This window comes from Gopherus evgoodei, unplaced genomic scaffold (genome assembly GCF_007399415.2).
Source record: "Gopherus evgoodei ecotype Sinaloan lineage unplaced genomic scaffold, rGopEvg1_v1.p scaffold_35_arrow_ctg1, whole genome shotgun sequence".
NCBI lineage: Eukaryota > Metazoa > Chordata > Testudines > Testudinidae > Gopherus > Gopherus evgoodei.
In genome coordinates, this window is record NW_022060027.1 from 4,254,581 (window position 1) to 4,279,415 (window position 24,835).

Here is a 24,835-nt window from a genome sequence, read left to right on the forward strand (position 1 = left end):
CTGCCTTGATTTCTCAAATCTCCTGGTGATGGGCAGAGGGCGTCCGTCTCCCTGGAGATGGGGGAATTAGACGGGCAGGTTAATGGGCTTAAGGAGTCGTGGCAAAGCTCCCGCACCCGCCCCTGGCAACCGGACCCAGGTGTCCTAGAGCCAAGCTGGCAGGGATCAGGGGCTTTTGGCAGCCGAAAGGAGCCTAAGGAATTGGGAGGGATTTAGGGAGGGGAAGTGACATGCCGGGACACCGAGGGGCTTTCCATGGCCACCGGGGATGAGTCCCCCGTCGTGGAGCGTGTGTCTGTGTCTGTGTCTGTGTCTGTGTGTGTGTGTGTGTGTGTGTGTGTGTGTGTGTGTGTGTGTGTGTGTGTGTGTGTGTGTGTGTGTGTGTGTGTGTGTGTGTGTGTGTGTGTGTCCAGAGCCAGATATCTTCCCTGGGGTCAATCTGGAGTCACCTCTTACTGCAGTGTGGACAGGGCCAGGTTCTGATCTCTGCTATCCCAGGGTCAATCCGGAGTCACCCCTGACAGCATGGGAGCGAATCCAGAGTTGCACCAGGGGACCATGGAGTTAAAGTTAAGCTCCCACATCCTGAGCCACGGGCTGTTGGATACAACACAGTAAATAATCCAGCTTTATTCCATGGAGCGCCTATATAAACAGCCGCAGGTGTCACTGCCCCCTGCTGGCTGCAATAAGCCCCGCTCGCTGCTGGGTCATAGTCCTCGTACCGCTCCAGGCAGAGGGGGAGTCTCAGACAGCATCGGCTGCAGAGGCTGGGTGCGGTTCTCTCCCTGCAGCCCCAGGCTGGGGTTACTCAGCCACGTTGAATGGAACCAGCCGCCCGGCTTCCCCGCCGTCCGCCAGGGCCTCCCGCAGCTGGGTCCAGAACACGTCCTGGGCCTCGGGCTGCTCTGGCCACTGCAGGTAGCTGCGCTGCTTCACCAGCTTTCGCAGCCGGTGGTAGGGGGAGAGGCTGCAGGGGGAGAGGCCGAGATCTGAGCCCCAGTACCCACAGCACAGGGCACCCGCTCCCCACAGCGCCCCCGGGAGTGCCCCCCACAGCCAGCACCATGGCACCACTCCTCACAGTACCCCCAGGAGCTCCCTCACAGCCAGCTCCCCACAGCACCCCTGGGAGCTCCCCCCAGAGCCAGCACCCTCCCCCTTCTCCCCACCGTACCCTCAGGAGCTCCCCCCACAGCCAGCACTCCCTTCTCCCCACAGCACCCCCGTGAGTGCCCCCTACCGCCAGCACCATGGCCCCACTCCTCACAGTGCCCCCAGGAGCTCCCTCACAGCCAGCTCCCCACAGCACCCCAGGGGAGCTCCCCCCACAGCACCCCAGGGGAGCTCCCCCCACAGCACCCCAGGGGAGCTCCCCCCACAGCCAGCACCATGGCCCCACTCCTCACAGCGCCCCCAGGAGCTCCCTCACAGCCAGCTCCCCACAGCACCCTGGAAGCTCCCCCCAGAGCCAGCACCCTCCCCCTTCTCCCCACAGCACCCCCGGGAGCTCCCCCCAGACCCAGTGCCCTCCCCCTTCTCCCCACAGCGCCCCCGGGAGCTCCCCCACAGCCAGCGCCCCCCGGGGAGTGCCCCCCACAGCACCCCAGGAGAGCTCCCCCCACAGCCAGCACCATGGCCCCACTCTCCACAGTACCCCCAGGAGCATCCCCACAGCGCCCCCGGGAGTGCCCCCCACAGCCAGCACCATGGCCCCACTCCTCACAGCACCCCCAGGAGCTTCCCTACAGCCAGCTCCCCACAGCACCCTGGGAGCTCCCCCCAGAGCCAGCACTCTCCCCCTTCTCCCCACAGCACCCTGGGAGCTCCCCCCAGAGCCAGCACCCTCCCCCTTCTCCCCACAGTACCCTGGGAGCTCTCCCCACAGCCAGCACCCCCTTCTCCCCACAGCACCCCCAGGAGCACCCCCCACAGCCAGCACCACCCGCTGCTCCTCACAGCACCCCCACAAGCTCCCCCCAGGCAGTGCCCCCTGCTCCATTCTCTACAGCCCCCTGGGAGCTCCCCCCCGCCAATGCTCAACCCAGCACCCCTGGAATCTCCTCCCCCCTCAGGCAGTGCCCCCCACCCCACTTCCCACAGCACCCCCGGGAGCTCCCCCTAGGCAGTGCCCCCCACCCTGCTCCCTCCAGTCCCCTGCTGGGAGGAGGGGGGGCTGGGATAGCCACGGGGGCCTCACCGGAAGTTGGGGATGTCCTCGAGGAAGACGACGACCAGCGGGTCGTGGCCCCGGTAGTAGGCGCGGGCGCAGGCCAGGTGGATCTCCAGCGAGCACCACTCGCTCTCCAGGGCGCGGGCACTCAGCAGGCACAGGGCCTTGCGGCTGCCGCTCACCCCGCGCTGCACGTTGTCCAGGTAATAGGCGCCGGGGGCGAAGTCGCGGGGCCCGAAGCAGAGCCGGAAGCGGGGCTGCCCTTCCTCCTCCAGCTTGGCCAGCAGCATGTGCACCACCCAGGCCTCGTCCTCAGCGCAGCAGGAGACGTAGGCGTCATACTGGTAGCCCCGCTGGTCCCGCCGCAGCCGGCCCCGGCCCCAGGCCCGCAGCAGGTAGAAGCCGTAGCGGAGGGTCCAGCCCAGCTTGGCACTGGCCAGGGACCCCACCAGCGTCAGGGAGATGGCGGCGAACGACCCTGCGAAGAAGACGATGCCCAGGTCCGCCCAGCAGAAGGAGAGATCGTGCGCTTGGAAAAGCCCCTCGCTCACGCCGGGCCCCAGGCAGAGGTAGGAGCCCAGCAGGGCCACCTGGACCCCCGGCTCCGCCGCCGACCAGTTCTGGAACCAGGCGTTCTCGCAGGAGCAGGCCAAGGGGTTCCCGGCCATGTCCAGGAAGCGCAGGGCGGCCAGGCCAGCCAACGGGGCCCGGCTCACGTTGCGTAGCCCGTTCTCCCGCAGTGAGAGCCACTCCAGGGAGGCCAGGCTGGAGAAGACCTCGCCGGGCAGGTCCCGGAGGGAGCTGCCGTCCAGCCTGAGCCGCCGGAGGTTGCCCAGGCCTTGGAAGAGCCCCGGGCGGAGGCTGAAGGGCCCTTCCCGGCTGGGGTAGATGTCGGAGAGATCCAGGAAGAGGAGACCAGCCAAGGGGGCCAGCGAGAGGTTGAGGAAGACGCCACCGGGGTTGTCCCTCAGGCTGAGCTCCTGGAGGTTTCCCAGCCCTTGGAAGAGTTTGGAGGGCAGCCGGACAGGGGGCTGGGCCTCCTGCGAGCCGAGATCCAGGCCCCGCAGGGCCGGCAGGCTGGCAAAGGGGGCGGGCGAGTCATACTTGCCATAGGCCAGGAGGCGGTTGCGGCTGAGGTCCAGGGTCTCCAGGGCCTTCAGGCCCAGGAAGGAGCCCTGGGAGAGTTTGTAGAGACCGTTCTGGGCCAGCGAGAGATGGCGGAGGGAGGTGAGCCCCTTGAAAGCCCATTTCTGGAGGGTGAGGATGCGGTTGCCAGAGAGCAGCAGGGTGCGGAGATGGAGGAGGCTCTGGAAGGCGGAGGCCTTGATGTACTGGAGGTTGTTGTCGCTTAGGTCCAGGGCCTCCACCTTGCGGGCATAGACGAAGGTGTCACGGGTGACGGCTGCCAGCTGGCAGCCCTGCAGCAGCAGGGTCCTCAGGGAGGCCATGCCCAGAAAGGTCCCCTTGTAGAGGTAGGTCAGGCGGTTCCTGGACAGGTCCAGGTGGGTCAAGGCGCTGAGGGGCCGGAAGACGCCGTCTTCCAGCTTGGTGAGGTGGTTGCGCCGCAGGATGAGGACCCGGAGCTGGGGCAGCACCCTGCCCCAGGCACTCTGCTTCAGCTGCTGGATCTTGCACTTGTCCAGCGAGAGGGACTCCAGGCGGGGGAACGCGCGGAAGACGCCCCCCTGCAGCCGGCTCAGCGGGGTGGTGGACAGGTCCAGCCAGGTCAGGTTGGTGCAGGCGCCCAGTTGGGCCAGCCGGGACGGCGGGACCTTGGAGTGTTTGATGTCCAGGCTGGTCAGCGCCAACAGGCTCCCCAAAACCTGGCAGGCCAGCCCCAGGTCCGAGTCCAGCGCTGGGCGCATGCTGGACCAGTGCAGAGCCGTCAGGTTGGGCAATGGCAGGCCCAGAAGATGGGAGATGTTGAGGGGGTTTTCGTCCAAACTCAGCTTCTCCAGGCCGGGCGCGGCGCGGAAGGAACCGGCCTCCAGCCCGCTCATGTTGTTGCGGGTCAGATTGAGCGAACGCAGGCCGGGCAGGGAGCAGCGGGCGAGGTCCAGCCAGGTGATGCTGTTGTTCCGCAGGTTGAGGTCCCGCAGGAAGGGCATGGAGATCAGGCCAGGCCCAGGGCATGGGGCAGAGATCCGGTTGGAGTCCAGGTCAAGGAGGGAGAGGTTGGCCAATTTGCCGGTGGCCATGGCCACCTCCTGCAGCTGGGAGAGCTGGTTGTTGGGCAGGTGGAGCTCCTGAAGGCTGGGCTGGGCCGCCAGGGCGTTGGGGTGGAGGGTGGCCAGGACGTTGCCCCCTAGAAGCAGCACCTGCAGGCCCGTCAGCTCCGCCAGCGCCGTGGGGCCCAGGGCCGCCAGCTGGTTCTGGCTGAGGTCCAGCAGCTCCAGCTCCCGCAGGCCCTGGAAGGCGCCGGTCTCCAGGGCGCGGATGCGGTTGCGGTCGAGCCACAGCTCCCGCAGGCGGGGCAGGTGGGCGAAGGTGGCGGGCGCCAGGCCCTGCAGGGCGTTCTGGGAGGCGTTGAGCCAGAGGGTGGAGTTGGGCAGTGGGGCGATGGCCGGGCCCAGCTGGGTGATGCCACGCCCAGCGCAGCTGGCGTAGCCTGGCAGCTCGTAGGGCAGGAGGCACCAGGCGAAGCCAAAGGCGCCAGCACAGCGAGCACAGGCGGAGGCTGCAAGGAGCCAGAGGGGCAGGGCCAGAGGCTGGGGCTGGGGCATGGTGCGTGTTGCCCCGTGCTGGTTGTGTGTGCACCTGTGGGTCTGCCCCGTGCTGGCACAGCTCAGAACACGCCCTGCTTACATCCGCTGTCCCCCCACGCAGTGACCTCCACCCACTCCCAGCAACAAGTGACCTGGGGCGGCGCTCCCAGCTACATCCCGGCCCCTCACCGTGATTGACAGCTCCCCCTCTCCCCAATCCGATGGCAAGTGCCTTAAAAGAGCCTCAGTTTCCCGCTCCTGGCTGGGACTGAGCCGAGCGGCCTGGCACAGAGACACCTGCAACGAGAATGCAAATTGCACTTCGGTCACTAGTGGTTTGAGCTGGGGGGTGGGCAGGGAGCCCGGACTCCTGGGTTCTTTCCCCAGCTCTGCGAGATCAGTGGGGTCTAGCGGTTAGAGCAGGGCTGGGCGTGTTCACAGCTAACAGCAAGTGTGTGTGAGACCTCCCAGGGCCAGACATCATTTCTCTGCTTCACTTCCCCTTCTGCAAAGCTGAGCTAAGGAAATTCGCTCTGCAGCCCGGAGGTCTGTGGAATCAGAAAGATAATGATCAGAAAGGGCTTAAATCCAGGCTAAGCAGGGGCAGTGTTGGCACCCGCCCCAGGGCAGGGACTGGCTGGCTCAGGGGGGCAGGGAATGGGGCCCGGGGCCTGTCCCCTCTAGGGGGCACCAGCTCCCACCTGGCAGCAGATGCTGGGGCCCATGAATGCCAAGTTTGTTGGGTCTCAGCCCTGCTCCCAGGTGCCCCTGGGGCATGAACCCCACCACCACCACTACCCCACACGCTTCCCTCCACCTCTTTCTTGTGGTAGAGTGAATGAAACCATCTCTGGGAAGCGGCAGTGCCCCCCAGGCTGCCACGGCCCCCCTGCCAGGGCTCAGACCCAGCACCCCAGGGGCAGTGGGTCTCGGGGGCAGGGTCCCCAAGGGCCTTCATGGTCTGGGTTCGGCGCTGTCCCATCCTTGCTGGCAGGGGAGGGAGGGTTGGGGACAGCTGGGGGCCTGCAGCAAGTGCATGGGGGGAGGGGTATGTCTATGTGACCAGACCCCCCAGTTTGGCTGGTGCCCCTCACTCCCGACCCGCAGCCCCCTGCTAGCCCAGCCCTGGGCCCCTCCCCAGCCCTGCCGGTGCCCCTCACTCCCGACCCGCAGCCCCCTGCTAGCCCAGTCCCGGGCCCCTCCCCAGCCCTGCCGGTGCCCCTCACTCCCGACCCGCAGCCCCTGCTAGCCCAGCCCTGGGCCCCTCCCCAGCCCTGCCGGTGCCCCTCACTCCCGACCCGCAGCCCCTGCTAGCCCAGCCCTGGGCCCCTCCCCAGCCCTGCCGGTGCCCCTCACTCCCGACCCGCAGCCCCTGCTAGCCCAGTGCGCGCTCTCTCTCTCTCTCTCTCTCACCTGCTAGCACCGAGCTCAGACTTTCAGCACCCTCCGTCCCAACTCCTGGGATGAGTCAAAAAACTTTCCCCCTGGGAGTCACTGGCCGCTACTTCCTCGTTGTGAAACACAGCGACACCATCGGAAACCCGCCGCGGAAATCACAGCACCCGGGCCAAGGCACAGGCTGTGCAACAGGGGGCGCCCTCCGCCATTGGGATCATTGACCCCCACTGAGCCCCTCCCCCAGCCCAGCACCCCCTGCTAAGCCCCCACCCCGCCCCCCGCAGCCCAGCGCCTCCTGCTGAGCCCCCCACCCTCCGCAGCCCAGCGCCCCTAAGCCCCGCACCCTGCTCCGCGCAGCCCAGCACCCCCTGCTAAGCCCCCCTTCCCACCCCCCGCAGCCCAGAGCCCCCCGCTGAACCTCCCCTCACCCCAGCACCCCCTGCTGGGCCCCCTCCTCACCCCTCGCAGCCCAGCACCCCCTGCCGAGCCCCCGCCCCGCCCCCTGCAGCCCAGCGCCCCCTGCTGAGCCCCCGCCCCGCCCCCTGCAGCTCAGAGCTCCCTGCTGAACCCCCCCTCACCCTCCACAGCCCAGCACCCCCTGCTAAGCCCCCCTTCCCACCCCCCCGCAGCCCAGAGCCCCCCGCTGAACCTCCCCTCACCCCAGCGCCCCCTGCTGGGCCCCCTCCTCACCCCTCGCAGCCCAGCACCCCTGCCGAGCCCCCGCCCCGCCCCCTGCAGCTCAGAGCCCCCTGCTGAACCCCCCTCACCCTCCACAGCCCAGCACCCCTGCCGAGCCCCCGCCCCGCCCCCTGCAGCCCAGCGCCCCCTGCTGAGCCCCCTCCTCACCCCCCGCAGCCCAGCGCCCCCTGCTGAGCCCCCTCCTCACTCCCCACAGCCCAGCGCCCCCTGCCGAGCCCCCGCCCCGCCCCCTGCAGCCCAGCGCCCCCTGCTGAGCCCCCTCCTCAACCCTCGCAGCCCAGCACCCCCTGCCGAGCCCCCGCCCCGCCCCCTGCAGCTCAGAGCCCCCTCCACAGCCCAGCACCCCCTGCTAAGCCCCCCTTCCCACCCCCCGCAGCCCAGAGCCCCCCGCTGAACCTCCCCTCACCCCAGCACCCCCTGCTGGGCCCCCTCCTCACCCCTCGCAGCCCAGCACCCCCTGCCGAGCCCCCGCCCCGCCCCCTGCAGCCCAGCGCCCCCTGCTGAGCCCCCGCCCCGCCCCCTGCAGCTCAGAGCCCCCTGCTGAACCCCCCCTCACCCTCCACAGCCCAGCACCCCCTGCTAAGCCCCCCTTCCCACCCCCCGCAGCCCAGAGTCCCCTGCTGGGCCCCCTCCTCACCCCTCGCAGCCCAGCACCCCTGCCGAGCCCCCGCCCCGCCCCCTGCAGCCCAGCGCCCCCTGCTGAGCCCCCTCCTCACCCCCCGCAGCCCAGAGCCCCCTCCTGAGCCTGCCCTCCCCACCCCCTCTAGCCCAGCCAGGACCACCACCAGCATTTTTGGCGCCCTAGGCGGTGGACGGTCCCGCCCCCGAAATACCACCGACGACCGGGGCAGCCGCTGCCCCCCAATGTTAGCGCCCTGGCGACCACCTAGATCTCCTAATGGGTTGGGCCAGCCCTGAGCCCAGCACCCTCTGCTGAGCCCCCACCCAGCTCCCCACAGCCCAGCGCCCCCTGCCGAGACCCCCCTGCTCCCCACAGCACAGCACCCCCTGCTGAGCCCCCCTCCGCACCCCCTGCAGCCCAGCGCCCCCTGCCGAGCCCCCCCAGCTCCCCACAGCCCAGCACTCCCTGCTGAGCGCCCCGCCCCGCTCCCCACAGCCCAGTGCCAGCGAGGGGGTGGGAAGCCGGTAAAAATTACCGGAGCCCGGCGGTCTGGAAGCGGGCCTGGGGCCCGACTTTGTCAGCCCTGTTTAGCTGGTCCACCCTTGCTGGAGGGTCCCAACATTTTTTTTCACAGGGGCCGAACCTGCTCTCGGTGCCCCTGCACCCCCTGCTGAGCTCCTGCCCCACCCCCTGCAAACCAGCGCCCCTGCTGAGCCCCCACCCCGCCCCCTGCAGCTCAGCGCTTCCACGAGCCTGTGCCCCCCTCCCCACACCCCAGCACCCCTGCTGAGCCCCCAGCCTGCCCCCTGCAGCACAGCACCCCTCCGCTCCCCGCAGCCCAGTGCCCCCCAGAGTCCCGCACTCCACCCCCTGCAGCCCAGCGCCCCCTGCTGAGCCCCCCACCCTGCTGCCTGCAGCCCAGCGCCCCCTAGCGCCATGCTGGGGCATTGGGGCAGCCCTGACCGCTGGAGAGCTGCAGTGGCAGGGGGCGGGCAGCAGGGGTCAGTCTGACCCTGGGCTCGGGGCTGAGCCAGGGACGATCCAAATCCGGCTGCGAGATTGCTGGGGCGGGGGCGATGCTGGCCGCGGTCCCATGGGAACAGGGAGCCCGGAGCACCATGGACGTGCCTGGAAGCCCAGCCAGCCCTGGGGGGGAGATGCCGCTAACGCCAGGTCTGGGGGTGGGGCGGGCACCAGGAAGCCAGGGAAGTGGAGGTTGCAGGAGACACGTCTTTGCGTCTGGAACCGGGTCGGGGAACCCAGGGGTGGAGATGGGGGGAAGAGAGGGTGAGGGCAGAGCCCTGCTGGTGCCCCTCACTCCCGACCCGCAGCTCCTGCCAGCCCAGCCCTGTCCCCCCCCAGCTCTGCCGGTGCCCCTCACTCTCAACCCACAGCCCCTGCCAGCCCAGCCCTGCCCCCTACAGCTCTGCCGGTGCCCCTCACTCCCGACCCGCAGCCCCCTGCTAGCCCAGCCCTGGACTCCCCCCAGCTCTGCCGGTGCCCCTCACTCCCGACCCGCAGCCCCCTGCTAGCCCAGCCCTGGGCTCCCCCCACCCCTGCCCGTGCCCCTCACTCCCGACCCGCAGCCCCCATTGCACATCTGAGACATATTTTACAATTACTGTTCATATTTGGCCACTGATCTTAGTAGTTAGAAAGGAGAGCGCCCCCTGCCGAGCCGCCTCCCCTCCCCAGCGCCCCCCACCCCCCGCCGAGCCCCCCACCCCACTCCTCACAACCCAGCACCCCCTGCCGTTCCCCTCCTGCTCCCCAGCGCCCCCCCGAGCCACCGCCCCGCCCTGCACCCCAGCGCCCCCTAGTGCCAAAGGGTCCAGCCCTGACAGCCGGGGGGGGGCGCTCCTGTAAGACCAGCCCCCGGGTCCGTCCATCGGGCTGGTTCCAGCGGAGCCAACACGTTCCGTCCGGGGTGTGTGTGTGTCTGTATTTCGGGGGGGGGGGGGTGTTAGCCTGTCTCTTTAAATATGGAAACGAGCCAAAGAGGCCACGCCCATTTCATGCTAACCTGGCCCAGATTGGGAGGGGCGGGGCGGTCGCGGGCGACTCCTGATTGGCTGGAAAGTTTCTTTTCAGGCTGGAGTTTTGGCAGGACCTTTTTGCGTCTGTCTCTGGCGCTAGGTCCTTCCCACCCCCCCGGCACCCCGCTTCCCCCTCCCCCCCGAGCCCCCCCTCCCTGAACCTCTCATAACCTTTCCCCCGCAGCATCCCGCCCCCAGACTCCCCCGAAACTCCTTCTCCCCCTCCTGGACTCCTCCCGCTCTCTGCCCCCCCCATCCCTCGCCATAAGCTCTGACCCCCACCCACCCCGCTCCCCTCCCCCTGCCCCCTCCCTTCCTGGCCCCACAGCCCCAACTCCGCCTTCCCCTCTGCTAGTGCTGCCCACCCCGCCCTCCGCCCCTTCCCGCCCCCCCACCAGGTCCCTGCCTCGGGGCTCGCTGCCTTCCAGCTCCCGGCCGGTCCCCGGCGCCAGCATGTCCCGCTCCGACGAGGTCAACCGGCTCACGGAGAGTGTCTATAGGGTGAGCCCCGCCGGCTCCCCCCTCCGTCGGTCCCTTCCCTGCTGCCCCCGCCACCCCTCTCCTGTCCGTCCCTCCCGTCCCTTCCCTGCCTTCCCCCCAGCGGCCTCCCCGGTCCCTTCCTTGGTCCCCCGCCCCGTCTCGCCCCCCCACGCCGGTCCCTTCCCTGTTGCCCCTTCCGGCTCCCCTCCCCGCCGGTCCCTTCCCTGCTGCCCCCGCCAGCCTCCCCCCCACGCCGATCCCTTCCCTGCTGCCCCCGCCAGCCTCCCCCCACCCGCCGGTCCCTCTCGTCCCTTCCCTGCTCCCCTCCCTCGCCGGCTCCCCTTCCCTGCTCTCCCTCGCCAGCCCCCCCCCTCCGCCGGCTCCTCTCACTTGATTCCCCGCTGATCCCTTCCTTTCCCCCCGCCTGATTCTCTGCGCCGCCCCCCCCCCTTGCCTGCACACTTATTCTACTCCCTGACCCCGGCCGCGCTCCCCCCCCCCCCGCACTCCTTCCATCTCTCTCGCCAGGTGCTTTTCTAGACCCCCCCCCCTCCCCGGAACCCCGAGCCCCTTTGGTAGCCTGGAAGGGAAGAGTTTGGGGAATTGTTTGGGGAGGGAGGGTGACGGTGGAGGGTGCATGTGTGGGGGTAGATGGAGGGGGTGGGTCTAGATTCTGTTGTCCCCCATTTGCTCCGTCCCACCTGTGGGTGGGGGGTTGGGGTGCTGGGGGCCCTGCTGCTCATCCTGACTCACTGGGTCCTGGGGATGGGTCGGTTGCAGGGTCTGGTCCCCTCGGCTTCTGGCTCTTTCTGGGGCTATAGGCTTTAACCCCAACCCACGGGACAGCCCTGAGGGGTGGGGTCAATCCGGAGTCACCCCTGATTGCAACGGGGCCAGGTTCTGATCCCAGCTCCACCCCAGGGTCCATCTGGAGTCACCCTTATTTGCAATGGGACTGGGTTCTGATCTCAGCACCCCTTTATTCAATCTGGCGTCACCTCAGATTGAAACGGGGCCAGGTTCTGATCCCAGCTCCCCCTTAGTGTCAATCCGGAGTCACCCTTGTTTGCAAAGGGGCTGGGCTCTGATCTCAGCACTCCCTGGGTTCAATCCAGAGTCACCCCTGATTGCAGCGGGGCCAGGTTCTGACTTCAGCCCCCCAGCTCCACCCAGAGGCTGTGCACCGTGGAGATCAGGATTCCCCCTGGAATTTGGACCCATTCCTGCTCGGCAGGGAACGAAGGGGAAAAAATGAACCCCCAAATTCTGGGGTGAGGGAGGGGGTCGGGGGGATGGTTTCCTGCCCATGTCACTGGTGGGTTCATTTGGTGTCCACAGGGAGCATCAGGTGCTGGGGTCTCAGCTCCCTTCCATCTATCCTCCCACACACCCCTCCATCGCTGTCTGCACCCCTCCATCCCCAATTTAATCACTCTATCCTCCCCCCAGTTACGCCAGGGACCCCTCCTTCCATCCCCCTCCATGCAGCCCCCACTCTAGGATCCCCCCCAAGATGGGATGTGATCCCCCCCAAAGGGCTGTGGTGCTGAGCACTGGGGGGGGGGGGCTGCACCTTGTGTGGATTCCCCTCCCCCCGAGTCCTGCCAGCCCCTGTCCCAGCTGACCAGGAGCCTGGGGGATTAGATTTGGGGGGGGGGGGGGCAGGGCGCTGCAATTTCTGTCTGGAATCAGATTCTTTTAAAAGGCTAATTCGTTCCCGGGGAAACAGCCTGTGGGAGCCCAGAGAAATTGGGCTGGGCTCCAGACTCCTCTCGGATCCGCCCCCCCAAGGCCTGGGGGCCAGAGAACAGCCCCTGCTCAGCCTCCCCCCCCCCCGGCTACACCCCTCTGGCTCCACTGTTTCCATGAGGCGGATCAGTCCATCTGTCCGTCCTCACACCTGCGTCTACATGTCTAGCGATAGCTACATGTCCTAGTTTGTTATTGTAGGGCCTACGCAGGCTACTTTGCCATTGTAGGGTTGCTTGGGAAACCAGGAGTCCTGGCTCCCAGCCCCCCCCCCCCCAAACCACTGTACTCCCTTCTCCTCCCAGAGCCAGGGAGAGAACCCAGGAGTCCTGGCTCCCCTCCCCCACAGGGACGGTGTCTTTGCACCCGACCCGCTGTCCCCAAAGCCTTCGGGCTGAGCCGACTGATTCGGGCTGAGCCACTGCTGGGCTCCTGAGTGCCGGGCAGGGAAGGGCTGGCAGCCGGCCGCAGCCCAGCGCCCAGGGGCCTTCGCTCCAGCCAGTCGCCCTCCTGCTGGGGCAGCCAGCCCCATCTGCCACCTGCCGGGGATTAGGGGTGCCAGAGTCCCGGGGCTCAGTATGGTGTCTGTCCCTCCCCTCTCCGTCCGTCCTCCCCCTCCCCGTCATCTGTTCATCCATCTTCACACCCACCCTCCTATCCATCCGTAAGTCCACCCCAGCCCGTCATGTCCATCCATCTTCACACCCACCCCTCTATCCATCTGTCCCCCCATCCATCCTTCCGTCCACCCCTCTATCCATCCGTTCTTTCACCCCCACCTCTCTATCCATCCATCCATTACCCCTCTATCCATCCGTCTGTCCACCCCCTCACCCCCGTCATCTGTCCATCCATCTTCACACCCAGCCCTGTATCTGTCCGTCCCTCCCATCCATCCGTCAGTTCACCCCCCACATCCATCCATCCATTCACCCCTCTATCCATCTGTCCATCCACCCCCCACCCTCCATCATCTGTCCATCCATCTTCACACCCACCCCTCTATCCGTCCGTTCACCCCTCTATCCATCCGTACGTCCACCTCCCCACCCCTCTATCTATCTGTCCGTTCACCCCTCTAGCCATCTGTCCATCCACTCCCCCACCCTGGCCTCCATCCGTCTGTCCACCCCCCACCCCTCTAGCCATCCCTCCCCACACACCTCCTCATTTGTCTTTCTCTCCGTCTAGCCACCCTTCTGTCCATCCCCGTATGTGTTCCTCCGTCCATCCCCATTCCCATCCACCCCTCGCCACACACTCCCCGGACCCGTCCCTCGCTCCCCCTCCTAGCACCCCAGATGACCCTTCAAGAGTCGCTTTGCTTAGAAATAAAATATCTTGGTGTCCTACAACGTAAATCTTCAACATAAGGAGCCTGGTGGGACTTTAAAGACTAAGAGATTTATTTGGGCATAAGCTTTCGTGTGTGAAAAACCCACTTCGTCAGCTGCAAATGCAATGTAAATCCTGCCACCCCACCACCCAGGATACCCAGCCCCCGTGCCCCAACCCAGAGGGGCTGCATCCCAGCACTGGCCAATGAGTTCCTGTATAGCCAGCCACCCATGCCCCACCCCAGAGGGGCCATGTCCCAGTGCTGGGTCAGGGATCCCCTTATACCCAGCCCCACCTTAGAGGGGCTGCATCCCAGTGCTGGGCAAGGGGTCCCCATATACCCAGCCGCTGTGCCCCACCCCAGAGGGGCCATGTCCCAGCGCCGGGCGAGGGGCCTCATATACCCAGCCCCAGCGCCCCACCCCAAGGGGGCCATGTCCCAGTGCCGGGTCAGGGATCCCTTTATACCCAGCCCCACCCTAGAGGGGCTGCATCCGAGTGCTGGGCAAGGGGTCCCCATAAACCCAGCCGCTGCGCCCCACCCCAGAGGGGCCGCATCCCAGAGCCGGGTGAGGGGCCTCATATACCCAGCCCCAGCGCCCCACCCCAGAGGGGCCATGTTCCAGCACCGGGTCAGGGATCCCTTTATACCCAGCCCCATCCTAGAAGGGCTGCATCCCAGTGCTGGGCAAGGGGTCCCCATATACCCAGCCCCTGTGCCCCACCCCAGAGGGGCCGCATCCCAGAGCCGGGCGAGGGGCCTCATATACCCAGCCCCAGCGCCCCACCCCAGAGGGGCCATGTTCCAGCGCCGGGTGACAGCACAAGCCCTGTGGAGCTGTGATCACCCCCCTGTTTGGTGCAGGTGATTCTGGACCAGTTCAACCCCGGCCTGAAGAGTTTTGTCACGATGGGGAAGAGTTACCAACGAGCACTCTCAGGTAAACCACAATTTCCCCACGGACCCCCCAGCCCATCCCTGCCTTGGGGCTGGATGGGAGCCAGCGCCCCCCAAAGGGGAAAGACCCCAGGCCCCATTCCCCACCCCCTGAGCCAGCCAGTCCCTGCCCTGGGGCCGGATGGGAGCCAGTGCCCCCCAGAGGGGACAGGCCCGTGCCCCATTCCCCGCCCCCCCGAGCCCCAGCCAGTCCCTGCCCAGAGGCCGGATGGGAGCCAGTGCCCCCCCAGAGGAGACAGGCCCGTGCCCCATTCCCCGCCCCCCCCGAGTCCCAGCCAGTCCCTGCCCAGAGGCCGGATGGGAGCCAGTGCCCCCCAGAGGGGACAGGCCCCGTGCCCCATTCCCCGCCCCCCCGAGTCCCAGCCAGTCCCTGCCCCAAGGCCGGATGGGAGCCAGTGCCCCCCCAGAGGGGACAGGCCCGTGCCCCATTCCCCGCCCCCCCCGAGCCCCAGCCAGTCCCTGCCCAGAGGCCGGATGGGAGCCAGTGCCCCCCCAGAGGGGACAGGCCTGTGCCCTATTCCCCGCCCCCCCGAGCCAGCCAGTCCCTGTCCCGAGGCCGGATGGGAGCTGGCGCCCCCCAGAGGAGACAGGCCCTGTGTCAATCACTCCGTCGCGTGCTCTCTCTCCCGGCAGGGGTGACCGTAGCGGCCAAGGGTTATTTCGACACCCTGGTGAAACTGGGGGAATTGGCCAGCGACAGCCAAGGGTCCAAGGAGCTGGGTAGGTGATGCCTGGGACAGAGGGCGGGTGAGGGGAGGGGGCTGGGCCGTCTGCTCCAGGTCAGATCCACGGGCCCATCTGCTCCGGTATCCTGCCTCCTACCCACCTGCCTGGATCAGCACTATGGGCCCAGTGCCCCTGGCATCCCACCCCACCCCCAGGTCTCCATGCTGGGGCTTCCTGCTGCAGGAAAATCCTGTTTTCCTGCTGGAAGCCAAGATTTCCTCCGGTCTCCACTCCCCCGTCCAGGGCTGGGCCGGCCTTGCAGACTGTGTGGGGGCAGGAGAGTGTGTCTGTGTCCTGAGAATCCGCCCCCCCCCCCCAAGGCCCAGCCGTCACCCTTCGCCCCCACCCCCAGGTTCCAGCTTTAACCCTTTACGGCCTGGGGGGCCAGCTCCCCCACACACTCTGCTGCCAGGGCCCAAATTCCCCCTCCCCCAGGGTGTGACCTGCCTGGGGGGAGGGAAGAAGGAGTTGAGAGGCTGGAGGGGCTCAAAGAAGTGGTGGGGGTGGAGTGAGGGGGGCTGAAGGGGGGATTGTGTCTCTCTTCCTCTGGGGGAGGGGGCCATGGTGCACACTGGGTGGGTGTTGTGCATGTGGGGAGGTGCATGCAGGGGTATGTGCGGCTGTTGAGCAGTGTGTGAGCAGGGGTGGGGGGGTGTAGCAGGTGGTGAGCATCTGGGAATTTGGAGAGGGGATTGTGCGTGTGCAAATTATGGCAGGTTTGCACAGGTTGTGGGAGGAGTGTGTGTGGGTGTGTGCAGATGGCGGGAACCGGGAGGCGGGTGTGTGCAGACGGGCAGAGTGCGAGTTGTAGGGCAGTGTGGGGGTGACTGGCTGTGGTGGGGGAGCCGGCCCCGCTCGCCAAGGCTAATGTGATAGTGCCAGCCGTGTGCAGGGGATGTGTGTTAACGGGTGGAGGGCCCTGCTCACACGCGTGTGGGAAAGGTGAGCCAGGTTCTGGGTGAGGGGGGCAGATGGGACCAGGCCCTTTTGCCCCACAGGGGATTATGGGATGGATTAACACCCCTCCGCACACACACCTCTGTCATTTCCCCGTCCCCCAGGGGACACACTGTTCCAGATGGCTGAGGTGCATCGCCAGATCCAGGTGCAACTGGAGGAAACGGTGAGTATCCCCCCTCCCCCACACCGTGTTATCCCTCCCCCCACCTCTCCAAAGCCCTGGGGAGCCTCCCACCCGCCCTTGCTGCCTTCTCAGCCCCCCCCACGAGTCCCCTCCCCGCCCTGCCCCCAGAATTACTCATTCATGGAGAACAGTTGGAGGGGAGGGGGGATACTGGGGATTGGGGTGACATGAGTGGGGGATACCATGGGGAATATGTACTGGGGGGAGCGGATCCCTTGTTCGCTGTCCCCCTCTCACCCCTCCACTCTGTCCCCCCCTGCAGCTGAAGCTTTTCCACTCGGAGCTGCTGGCCCAGCTGGAGCAGAAACTGGAGCTCGATGTCAAGTACCTCCTGGTAAGAGCCCCCCGTGTGGTTCCCCCCGGCCCTGCGGGGACCCCCAGTCCGGTGCCTGCTGCCCCCTGCGCCCACCAGCCCCCCTGCACCCAGCCCAGCGCCCCTGACTCCCCTCAGCTTGGTGCCTGCCCCCCTGTGCCCCCATCCACCCAGCCCCCCCATGTACCCCCCCATTTCCCCCTTTCCAATTTCCCACCCCTACCAAAGGCTTTGGCCCATTGTGGCTGTGAAAGGCCTTTGCCATCTCCCTGCCTCAGTTTTTCCAATTGCACCATTCATAAGTTCAGATTGGGGTCCCTGTCACACTGGGTGTTGCGTGCGTACACACACACACACACACACACACACACACACACACACACACACACACCATGACTGAGATGTGTGGGGGGGTGTCCCCATCACGCTGCATAGAACCCCCTCTGAGATCTGGGGGGGTCCCTGTCGTGCTGGACACTGAACAGACCGAGCTGGCCTTGCTTAGGGTCCTGGGGAGTCACATTCGCTCTCCCCCCAGCCCCAGCCCCGGGGCAAGCTGACCCCCCCCGCTCTCCGGCACCCCCGCAGGCCACCCTGAAGAAGTACCAGAGTGAGCATCGGGCCAAGGCTGAGGCCATTGAGAAGTGCCAGGCCGAGCTAAAGAAACTGCGTAAGAAATGCCAGAGCAGCAAGAACCCCCAGAAATACGGGGACCGCGAGGTGCAGGTGAGGTGGGGATTGGGACTGGGGGGGGACTAGGAGGTGCTGGGGAGGGTAAATCCGGTGGAGGGCCCTTAATCTGGGAGGAGGGTCTGGAATAGGGGTCTGCCCCACAGGACCGAGACCCTCCCCTTCCCCCCACATGTTGACGTTCCTGCCCAGTCCCACGCTCGCACACACGGCGCGCACGGCACGGGCTAGACCGCAGCGGAGCTGCCCCAAACACGCCCGCACGTGAGCCCGACGTGCTAAAACATGGGGAAGCGCTAACACGCGTGGCACACACGGTGTCCCGGGGCAGACGTGTAATGTACACACCAACGCGCAGTACATACGTGACAGACACCCACACCCACACGCAAGCACATGTGTGGGCACACGGGCACTGGGATAAGCCTCTGTATCTCCAGGGCTGGCCGACCGGGGGGGCAGAAAGGACCCCAGGCCACAACACCCCCCAGCCCCCCAAAGGGCCCCTGGCAGCGAGGGGCAGAGCTTGGGAAAACAATGGGATCGGCCAGGCTCCCGCAGGAGACACGAGGCTGTCACGTCCGGCCGGAAGCTGCAGCAGGATGTCAGTGCCGGAGGCGGGGGGAGGCCGGGGCAGCTTGGGAGCTCCCCCACCCCACTCCCTGCATCGCCCCTGGTGGCCAGAGGCGGGCGCTGCTGTCTTGGGAACGGTGGCTCGGGGCGCAGGCGGGATTGGGGCCCCGCGGGGCTCGCAGCTCCTAAGGGTTTTAACATTCTTTGGCCAGCTGGTGCCTGGGACCCTAATCTCCATAAGGGGCTTTGGATGGATGGACTGTGGGGGGTGGTGGTGGAACATGCACGGGGGCAGGACATACACTGGGGGGGCACCCACGCTGGGTGCGGGGGGAGACACAATTGTGGGATGCAGAGTGGAATAGTTTCTGGCAGGTGTCTCATGCCACCCCCGCCAGGTAGTTCCCTGCCCCCCTGCCTCTGCTCAATGGGTCCCCCCCCCGCATTCACTCCCCACCCCCCTCATTAGCATGTCAGGCGCCTGCTCCTTCCCCTCCCCCCCCCGCTCCCCGCCTTGGCTCTGGAAGGCCCCCCTTTGTCGGCACTCATTGCCTGGGGAACCATTACTTCGGGGTCACGGCCCCCATTCTACAGGCTGCCAGAGGGAGTGGGGGGAAGTGGGGCGGGCAAGGAGAGGATGGTGGTAACCCTTCCCCCCACCAGGGCCTCCTATGGGGAGGGGGGCAGGGGACTGTGTGGGGGGGTTAACCCTTCCCCCACCGAATCCAATGTGGAGTGTCGGGGTCTGATGTGGGGGTGTTATTTGGGGTCCAGTGTGGGGCATCAGGGTCTGATGTGGGGGTGTTATTTGGGGTCCAGTGTGGGACATCAGGGTCTGATGTGGGGGTGTTATTTGGGGTCCAGTGTGGGACATCAGGGTCTGATGTGGGGGGCTATTTGGGGTTTAATATGGGGTGTCAGGCCAATATGGGGGGGATTATCTGATGCAGGGTTGGTATCTAGGCCCAGTTCTGAAGTGGTGAGGTCTGATATTGGGGTGATTCATGCCCCCCCATGCTCTGATGCCCCCTTGGACTCTTTTCTCCCCCCCCCCCATTCCCCAGTACGTAGAGGTGATGAGTGCCAAGCAGAGCGAACTGGACCGCTTTGTGGCGGAGGGATACAAGGCTGCTCTGACCGAGGAGCGCCGCCGGTACTCGTTCCTGGTGGATCGCCAGTGCGCTGTGTCCAAGCACTTCAGTGCCTACCATGCCAAGGTGAGCTGCCCGCCCCGTATCCCTCCGCCCCCGTGGGATCCCTCCATCCCCTGGGGGGGAGCATAAAGACCTCGTATCCCTCCGCCCCGTGTCCTTCCGCCCCCGAGGGGCCACGTAGACCCCGTATCCCTCCACCCCATATCCCTCCACCTGCTGGGGAGGGCAGTGCACACCCCGTATCCCTCCACCCCATATCCCTCCACCTGCTGGGGAGGGGGGTGCACACCCCGTATCCTTTCACCCCATATCCCTCCGCCGCTATGGGATCCCTCCATCCCCTGGGGAGGGGGCATGTACACACTGTATCCCTCCGCCCCGTATCCTTCCACCTGCTGGGGAGGGGGGTGCACACCCCGTATCCCTCCACCCCATATCCCTCCACCTGCTGGGGAGGGGGGTGCACACCCCGTATCCTTCCACCCCATATCCCTCCGCCCCTATGGGATCCCTCCATCCCCTGGGGAGGGGGCATGTACACACCGTATCCCTCCGCCCCGTATCCTTCCACCTGCTGGGGAGGGGGCTGCATGCCCTGTATCCCTCCGCCCCATATCCTTCCACCTGCTGGGTAGAAGTCACGCACTCCCCGTATCCTTCCATCCTGTATCCTGCCGCCCCCACAAAGAGCCCCCTAGCGGGACGTCACCTGCACTCCTCCACCTTGTGCGCCCCACCACCACTGGGGGGGCAGTGCGGGTGAGCCCCCGCGGGCAGCACAGGCCCCATGTTAGAGGATGTGGGGGAGTGGTGTAGTTCCTATGGGGCCCTGGTTGGGGGTAGTGCTGTGGACTGGGTGCGGGGGGAGTGGGAGCCCCATGGAGGGTGGGGGCTCCCCTGGCTGGGCATGTGGGGCAGTGTAGGGCCCCCCCTCACCCATCTCTGCCCCCCGGATCGCAGGTGAAGGAGCTGCTGGGGGCCAAGCTGCCCGGCTGGCAGCAGTCCTGCATCCAGCCCACCCGCCTGCCCGACCGCGCTCTGGCCCTGGTGAAGCAAACGGCCAACAGCCCTGCCACGCCCGCCATCTCCGACCCACTGCCTGGCCCCCAGCCCCTGGAGGAGCCCCCTGAGCTGGCCCCCCTGCTAGGGGGCGGGGGGCTGGCCCTCAACCACGTATGTCTCTGCCCACGGGGGGTGGGGAGGGGCGCCATTGCCTGGGTGTGGGGCCCCTCGGGAGGGACCCGGACTCCTGGGTCCCCTTCCCAACAGAGATGGTGACTTGGGCACTAAGGGAGAGGGGTAGGGTCCCCCTGGCAGTGACCTGTCTTCCTGGGTCCTCATCCCCAGCTAGGACGGTGACCTGGACTCCTGGGTCCATTTTCCAAGGGCAGAGCCCCTGGGACAGCGACTCGGACACCAGGGTCCATTTTCCAAGGGCAGAGCCCCTGGGACGGTGACTTTGACTTCTGGGTCCCCAAACCCAGCTGGAAGGGTGACCCTGATCCCCAGTGAGCAGAGCCCCTCCCCCCTGCCCCCCATCTCTCCCTCCGCAGCGCGTCTCACTGCAGGAAGCGACTCCGCTCCCCAACGGCGACTCTCACCGCACCCAGGGCTCCCGTGACCTGGGGCACCCGCCCGCCAGCGAGCCCCTCACCGTCCCGCTAGGCCTGCCGGCCCTGCAGCCTGCACCAGCCACGCAGACCCCGCCGCCACCCAGGGCCAGCGAGGGCTACTCCTGTACCCTGCCCATCCCCCGCAAAGCCTCCGCGGAGACCCGCCTTGCCACGCTCAGTAAGTGGCCACCGGTGCCCCTCACTCCTGACCTGCAGCCCCGTGCTAGCCCGGACCTGCCCCCTAGCTCTGCCGGTGCCCCTCACTCCCGACCCGCAGACCCCTGCTAGCCCAGCCCAGCCCAGCCCCCCCAGCTCTGCCGGTGCCCCTCACTCCCGACCCGCAGACCCCTGCTAGCCCAGCCCAGCCCAGTCCAGCCCCCCCAGCTCTGCCGGTGCCCCTCACTCCTGACCTGCAGCTCCCTGCTAGCCCAGCCCAGCCCAGTCCAGCCCCCCCAGCTCTGCCGGTGCCCCTCACTCCTGACCTGCAGCTCCCTGCTAGCCCAGCCCAGCCCAGTCCAGCCCCCCCAGCTCTGCCGGTGCCCCTCACTCCCAACTCGCAGCCCCCGCTAGCCCAGCTGTGCCCCCCAGCTCTGCTGGTGCCCCTCACTCCCGACCCGCAGCCCCCTGCTAGCCCAGCCCAGCCCAGCCCCCCCAGCTCTGCCGGTGCCCCTCACTCCCGACCCGCAGCCCCCTGCTAGCCTGGCTCTGGGCTCCCCCCAGTTCTGCCGGTGCCCCTCACTCCCGACCCACAGTCCTCTGCTAGCCCAGCCCTGTCCTCTCCAGCCCTGCCGGTGCCCCTCACTCCTGATCCGCAGCCCCCTGCTAGCCCGGCCCTGCCCCCTCCAGCCCTGCCGGTGCCCCTCACTTCCGACCTGCAGCCCCCTGCTAGCCCGGCCCTGCCCCCCAGCTCTGCTGGTGCCCCTCACTCCCGACCCGCAGTCCCCTGCTAGCCCGGCCCTGCCCCCCAGCTCTGCTGGTGCCCCTCACTCTTGACCCGCAGCCCCCTGCTAGCCCGGCCCTGCCCCCCAGCTCTGCTGGTGCCCCTCACTCCCGACCCGCAGTCCCCTGCTAGCCCGGCCCTGCCCCCTCCAACCCTGCCAGTGCCCCTCACTCCCGACCCGCAGCCCCCTGCTAGCCCGGCCCTGCCGGTGCCCCTCACTTCCGACCCGCAGCCCCCTGCTAGCCCGGCCCTGCCCCCCAGCTCTGCTGGTGCCCCTCACTCCCGACCCGCAGTCCCCTGCTAGCCCGGCCCTGCCCCCCAGCTCTGCTGGTGCCCCTCACTCTTGACCCGCAGCCCCCTGCTAGCCCGGCCCTGCCCCCCAGCTCTGCTGGTGCCCCTCACTCCCGACCCGCAGTCCCCTGCTAGCCCGGCCCTGCCCCCTCCAACCCTGCCAGTGCCCCTCACTCCCGACCCGCAGTCCCCTGCTAGCCCGGCCCTGCCCCCTCCAACCCTGCCAGTGCCCCTCACTCCCGACTCGCAGTCCCCTGCTAGCCCGGCCCTGCCCCCTCCAACCCTGCCAGTGCCCCTCACTCCCGACCCGCAGTCCCCTGCTAGCCCGGCCCTGCCCCCTCCAACCCTGCCAGTGCCCCTCACTCCCGACTCACAGCCCCCTGCTAGCTCCCACATGTTTGCTGCTGCAGCTGACCCTGACTGGCTCGTCCCAGGTGTGACCCCAGGTGGGGGTGTGCCAGGCCCTGGCACATGGTGCAGGCTCTTTGGGAGAGTTGCTGGGGGGGAGGATGACCCCCCCGCCTCAGGTCTGGGCGATTTGCCTGGCCTAAGCCAATTAAGAGTCCAGCGCTGAGCAGTGTGTTCCGATTTCGTATCCTGGACTGACCCGGCCGGGGCTGGGACGGGATGGGGGGGGGGCGGGGGCTCAGAACGCCCCACACCAATATCTCTCCCCCCCCATCCAGTTTTTGTCTCTACCTGTTTCCCCTCCTCTGAGCTCCCCCAGGACACCCCAAGCCCCCCAATGCCCTCGTCTAAGACCCCCCCACATATCCCCTGTGTGCCCAGGGGCAGGAAGGGGGGGAAATCCCCAGCCTGACCCCCCCCTTCTCTTCCCCCATCCCAGCAGAGAACAGGACCCTGCCACGGGTCGGAGCGCTGGCCGAGCGGCGCCGGGTGCAGGCCGTGTTCTCCCACGCGGCCGGCGAGAGCAGCACCCTGCTCAACTTCCAGGAGGGCGACGTCATCTCGCTGCTGGTGGCTGAGGCCCGGGACGGCTGGCACTACGGGGAGAATGAGGCCACACGCATGTGAGCCCCCCCGCCTATGCTAACCACTAGCCCCCCCACAGCCGAGAGAGAACCCAGGAGTCCTGCCTCCTGCCCCCACCCCCTCCTCTCCTCTCCTTTCCACCCCTCCCACAGCCCGGGAGAGAACCCAGGAGTCCTGGCTCACCCCCTCCCCTCCCATCCCACAGCCGGGGAGAGAATCCAGGAGTCATGGCTTCCCCCACAGCTCCCACTCCACAGCCAGGGAGAGAACTCAGGAGTCCTGGCTTCCCCCCTCCCCTCCCACAGCTGGGGAGAGAACCCAGGAGTCCTGGCTCCCAATCCCCCTCCCCCACTAGACCGCCCCTCCCCTCTCAGAGCCGGGGATGATGGATCCGGGCTCCAGAGTTCCAAGTCCCTGGTCTGGATCTGGGTCCCGGTGGGGCCCTCCCTGGGCTCTGTGGGGCTGTGACCTCAGCCACTCTCTGGGAGGAGGGTCCAGGTGTGTCTCCATCCTGCCTGATCTCTGCTCCCCCCACCCTCAGGAAAGGCTGGTTTCCCTTCTCGTACACTCGACCTGTCCCCCCTGCCGAGACCCCTGAGAAACCCCACGGCAGGTGAGCTGGGGGCTGGATGTGCCACGAGGTGGGCGGGGAGAGGGGGAATAGGGGGTGACAGCTGGAGGAGTGGGGGCTGGGGGCTTGGAAAGGATGGGGGGGGCAGGCAGTGGTATTGAGTTGGGGGGAAGGGGTGGGGGAATGGGGGAAGGTACAGGGGGAGCAGAGCGGGATAGAGGGGGTGGTGCTGAGCTGGTGGCAGGATGCGGGGCACATAGAGGGGGAGCTTGGGGCCGGGGTGGGGAGAGTATGGGGGGGCTCATTTTAACCCTGTCTTTCCCCCACCCCAGTTTTCCCCTGAACAAACTGAACAGCAGCAGCACGGGGACCCTGGACAAAGCAGGGTGCGTGGCCCCCAGCCCAGAAGGGGGCCATGGGGGGGCCACCTTGCGCTACGCCCCCTCCCCCCGCTCCAGCACCTTCCGCCAGCGTCCCTATAGCATGATGAACCCCGACCTGTCCCAGGTGAGTTGGGGGAGGAGCTTCCAGGCGAGCGCCCCCCGCTGGCCCCTGGCTGGATCCTGGGGTCCCTCGGCTCCTCTTGGGGTGCAGCTCCTCCCCACAGTCTCTCCTCCTGAGGCCTGGAGCCTGCTGCCCAGCCTTGAGTGCGCCCCAACCCTCGAGACTTCCCACCCACCCCCCGACCCCCAGCCAAGCCTCCAGGGTGCCAGCCCAGCCGGGGGGCGCAGGGGCGTAGCCTTGGGAGTTGTTCCATTGCAATGGCCGGGTACTTCATGTCAATGACCCTCCGTTGGTGGTGCTTTGCCTGCCCGCCCCTGGGGTGTCAGGCTGGCTGGGGGTGCAGGGGGCTGGCAGCATGGCACGGAGACCAGGAGCGAATTGGTCAGTTGTCCAGTGCCCCCAAACTACCACTAAGGGGGCCCCACTAAAGAACCCCCCACCCCGTCCTCCTGCAATCCCCGCCACCAGGTGCCAAGTGTGGGCATTGCAGGGCCAGCCTGGTGATCACCACATGCCCCGCCCCCTGTGCCCCCCCACCGTCTCACCCTCCGGCTAATGTGATTCTCTCCTTCCTCTTCCCAGTTAGCGAATGAATTTGGGAGCCCCCCGAACTCCTCCCCATCCAGGTGAGAGCAGCGAGGTCCGCGCCCCCCACCCCGGGGCTCCAACCCTAGGATTCTCTCTCCTCCATGGCCCTAGTGCCAGGATTTACCCCCTCCAGCCCCCCACCCATCAGGATAACCTCCCCCCGGGGCACTGGCACCCAGATTTATGTGTCTCCCCCCCCAGCTCCCACTGAGGCCCCATGACCCATGCCCTCTCTCCCCCCCCCCAGGTCTAACCCCTTCGCTCACGTCAGGCTGAAGCGGACCGTGACCAACGACCGCTCGGCGCCGCTGATCCAGTGAGGCCCCGAGGGTGCCCGCCGATCGCCCCCTGGGGGAGAGATGCCAGGAGCCCCCCACTCGGGAAGGACCGGGGAGCAGGTGTGGGCCTCCCCACCCCCCCATACAGCCCGCTGCTCCCTCTAGTGGCAGCTTTGCAGAAGAGCATCCCAACAGCGGGGCTGGGGCTGTATCGCGCAGCGGGAGGGGTCGGGGTTCGAATCCTGCCGGCAATGTCTGGAGGCGGGGGGGGAGCAGGAATGGAGGTGGGCCCCGGGGAG

The 24,835-nt window shown here is 67.3% G+C and overlaps 2 protein-coding genes across 8 annotated transcripts; one reads left to right on the top strand and one right to left on the bottom strand.

The window, feature by feature from the left end:
- Positions 1-630: 630 nt before the first annotated feature.
- Positions 631-13,062, bottom strand: LOC115641542 (toll-like receptor 13). 5 transcript variants are annotated; one of them, XM_030544771.1, is made up of 3 exons: positions 13,026-13,062; positions 2,201-5,175; positions 631-970 (listed from the first exon to the last, which is right to left on the bottom strand). In XM_030544771.1, the coding sequence occupies exons 2-3, from the start codon at positions 4,894-4,896 to the stop codon at positions 808-810; spliced, it is 2,859 nt and encodes a 952-aa protein (XP_030400631.1). In that variant the 5' UTR covers positions 4,897-5,175; positions 13,026-13,062; the 3' UTR covers positions 631-807. The 5 variants fall into 5 exon arrangements, with proteins under 5 accessions (XP_030400631.1, XP_030400630.1, XP_030400628.1 ...); XM_030544770.1 differs by lacking the exon at positions 13,026-13,062 and adding an exon at positions 10,867-11,343; XM_030544768.1 differs by lacking the exon at positions 13,026-13,062 and adding an exon at positions 10,867-11,343 and having other exon boundaries at positions 2,201-5,426.
- On the top strand, positions 10,013-24,835 carry LOC115641566 (brain-specific angiogenesis inhibitor 1-associated protein 2-like). Of its 3 annotated transcripts, none has more exons than XM_030544834.1 (14): positions 10,013-10,134; positions 14,066-14,141; positions 14,792-14,878; positions 15,946-16,007; positions 16,291-16,362; positions 16,930-17,067; positions 18,669-18,821; positions 19,719-19,931; positions 20,312-20,549; positions 22,450-22,633; positions 23,137-23,208; positions 23,499-23,673; positions 24,253-24,296; positions 24,506-24,834. In XM_030544834.1, exons 1-14 carry the CDS (start codon positions 10,087-10,089, stop codon positions 24,576-24,578), a joined length of 1,635 nt encoding a protein of 544 aa, XP_030400694.1. In that variant the 5' UTR covers positions 10,013-10,086; the 3' UTR covers positions 24,579-24,834. The 3 variants fall into 3 exon arrangements, with proteins under 3 accessions (XP_030400694.1, XP_030400697.1, XP_030400695.1); XM_030544835.1 differs by lacking the exon at positions 10,013-10,134 and adding an exon at positions 13,299-13,325 and having other exon boundaries at positions 24,506-24,835; XM_030544837.1 differs by lacking the exon at positions 19,719-19,931 and having other exon boundaries at positions 24,506-24,835.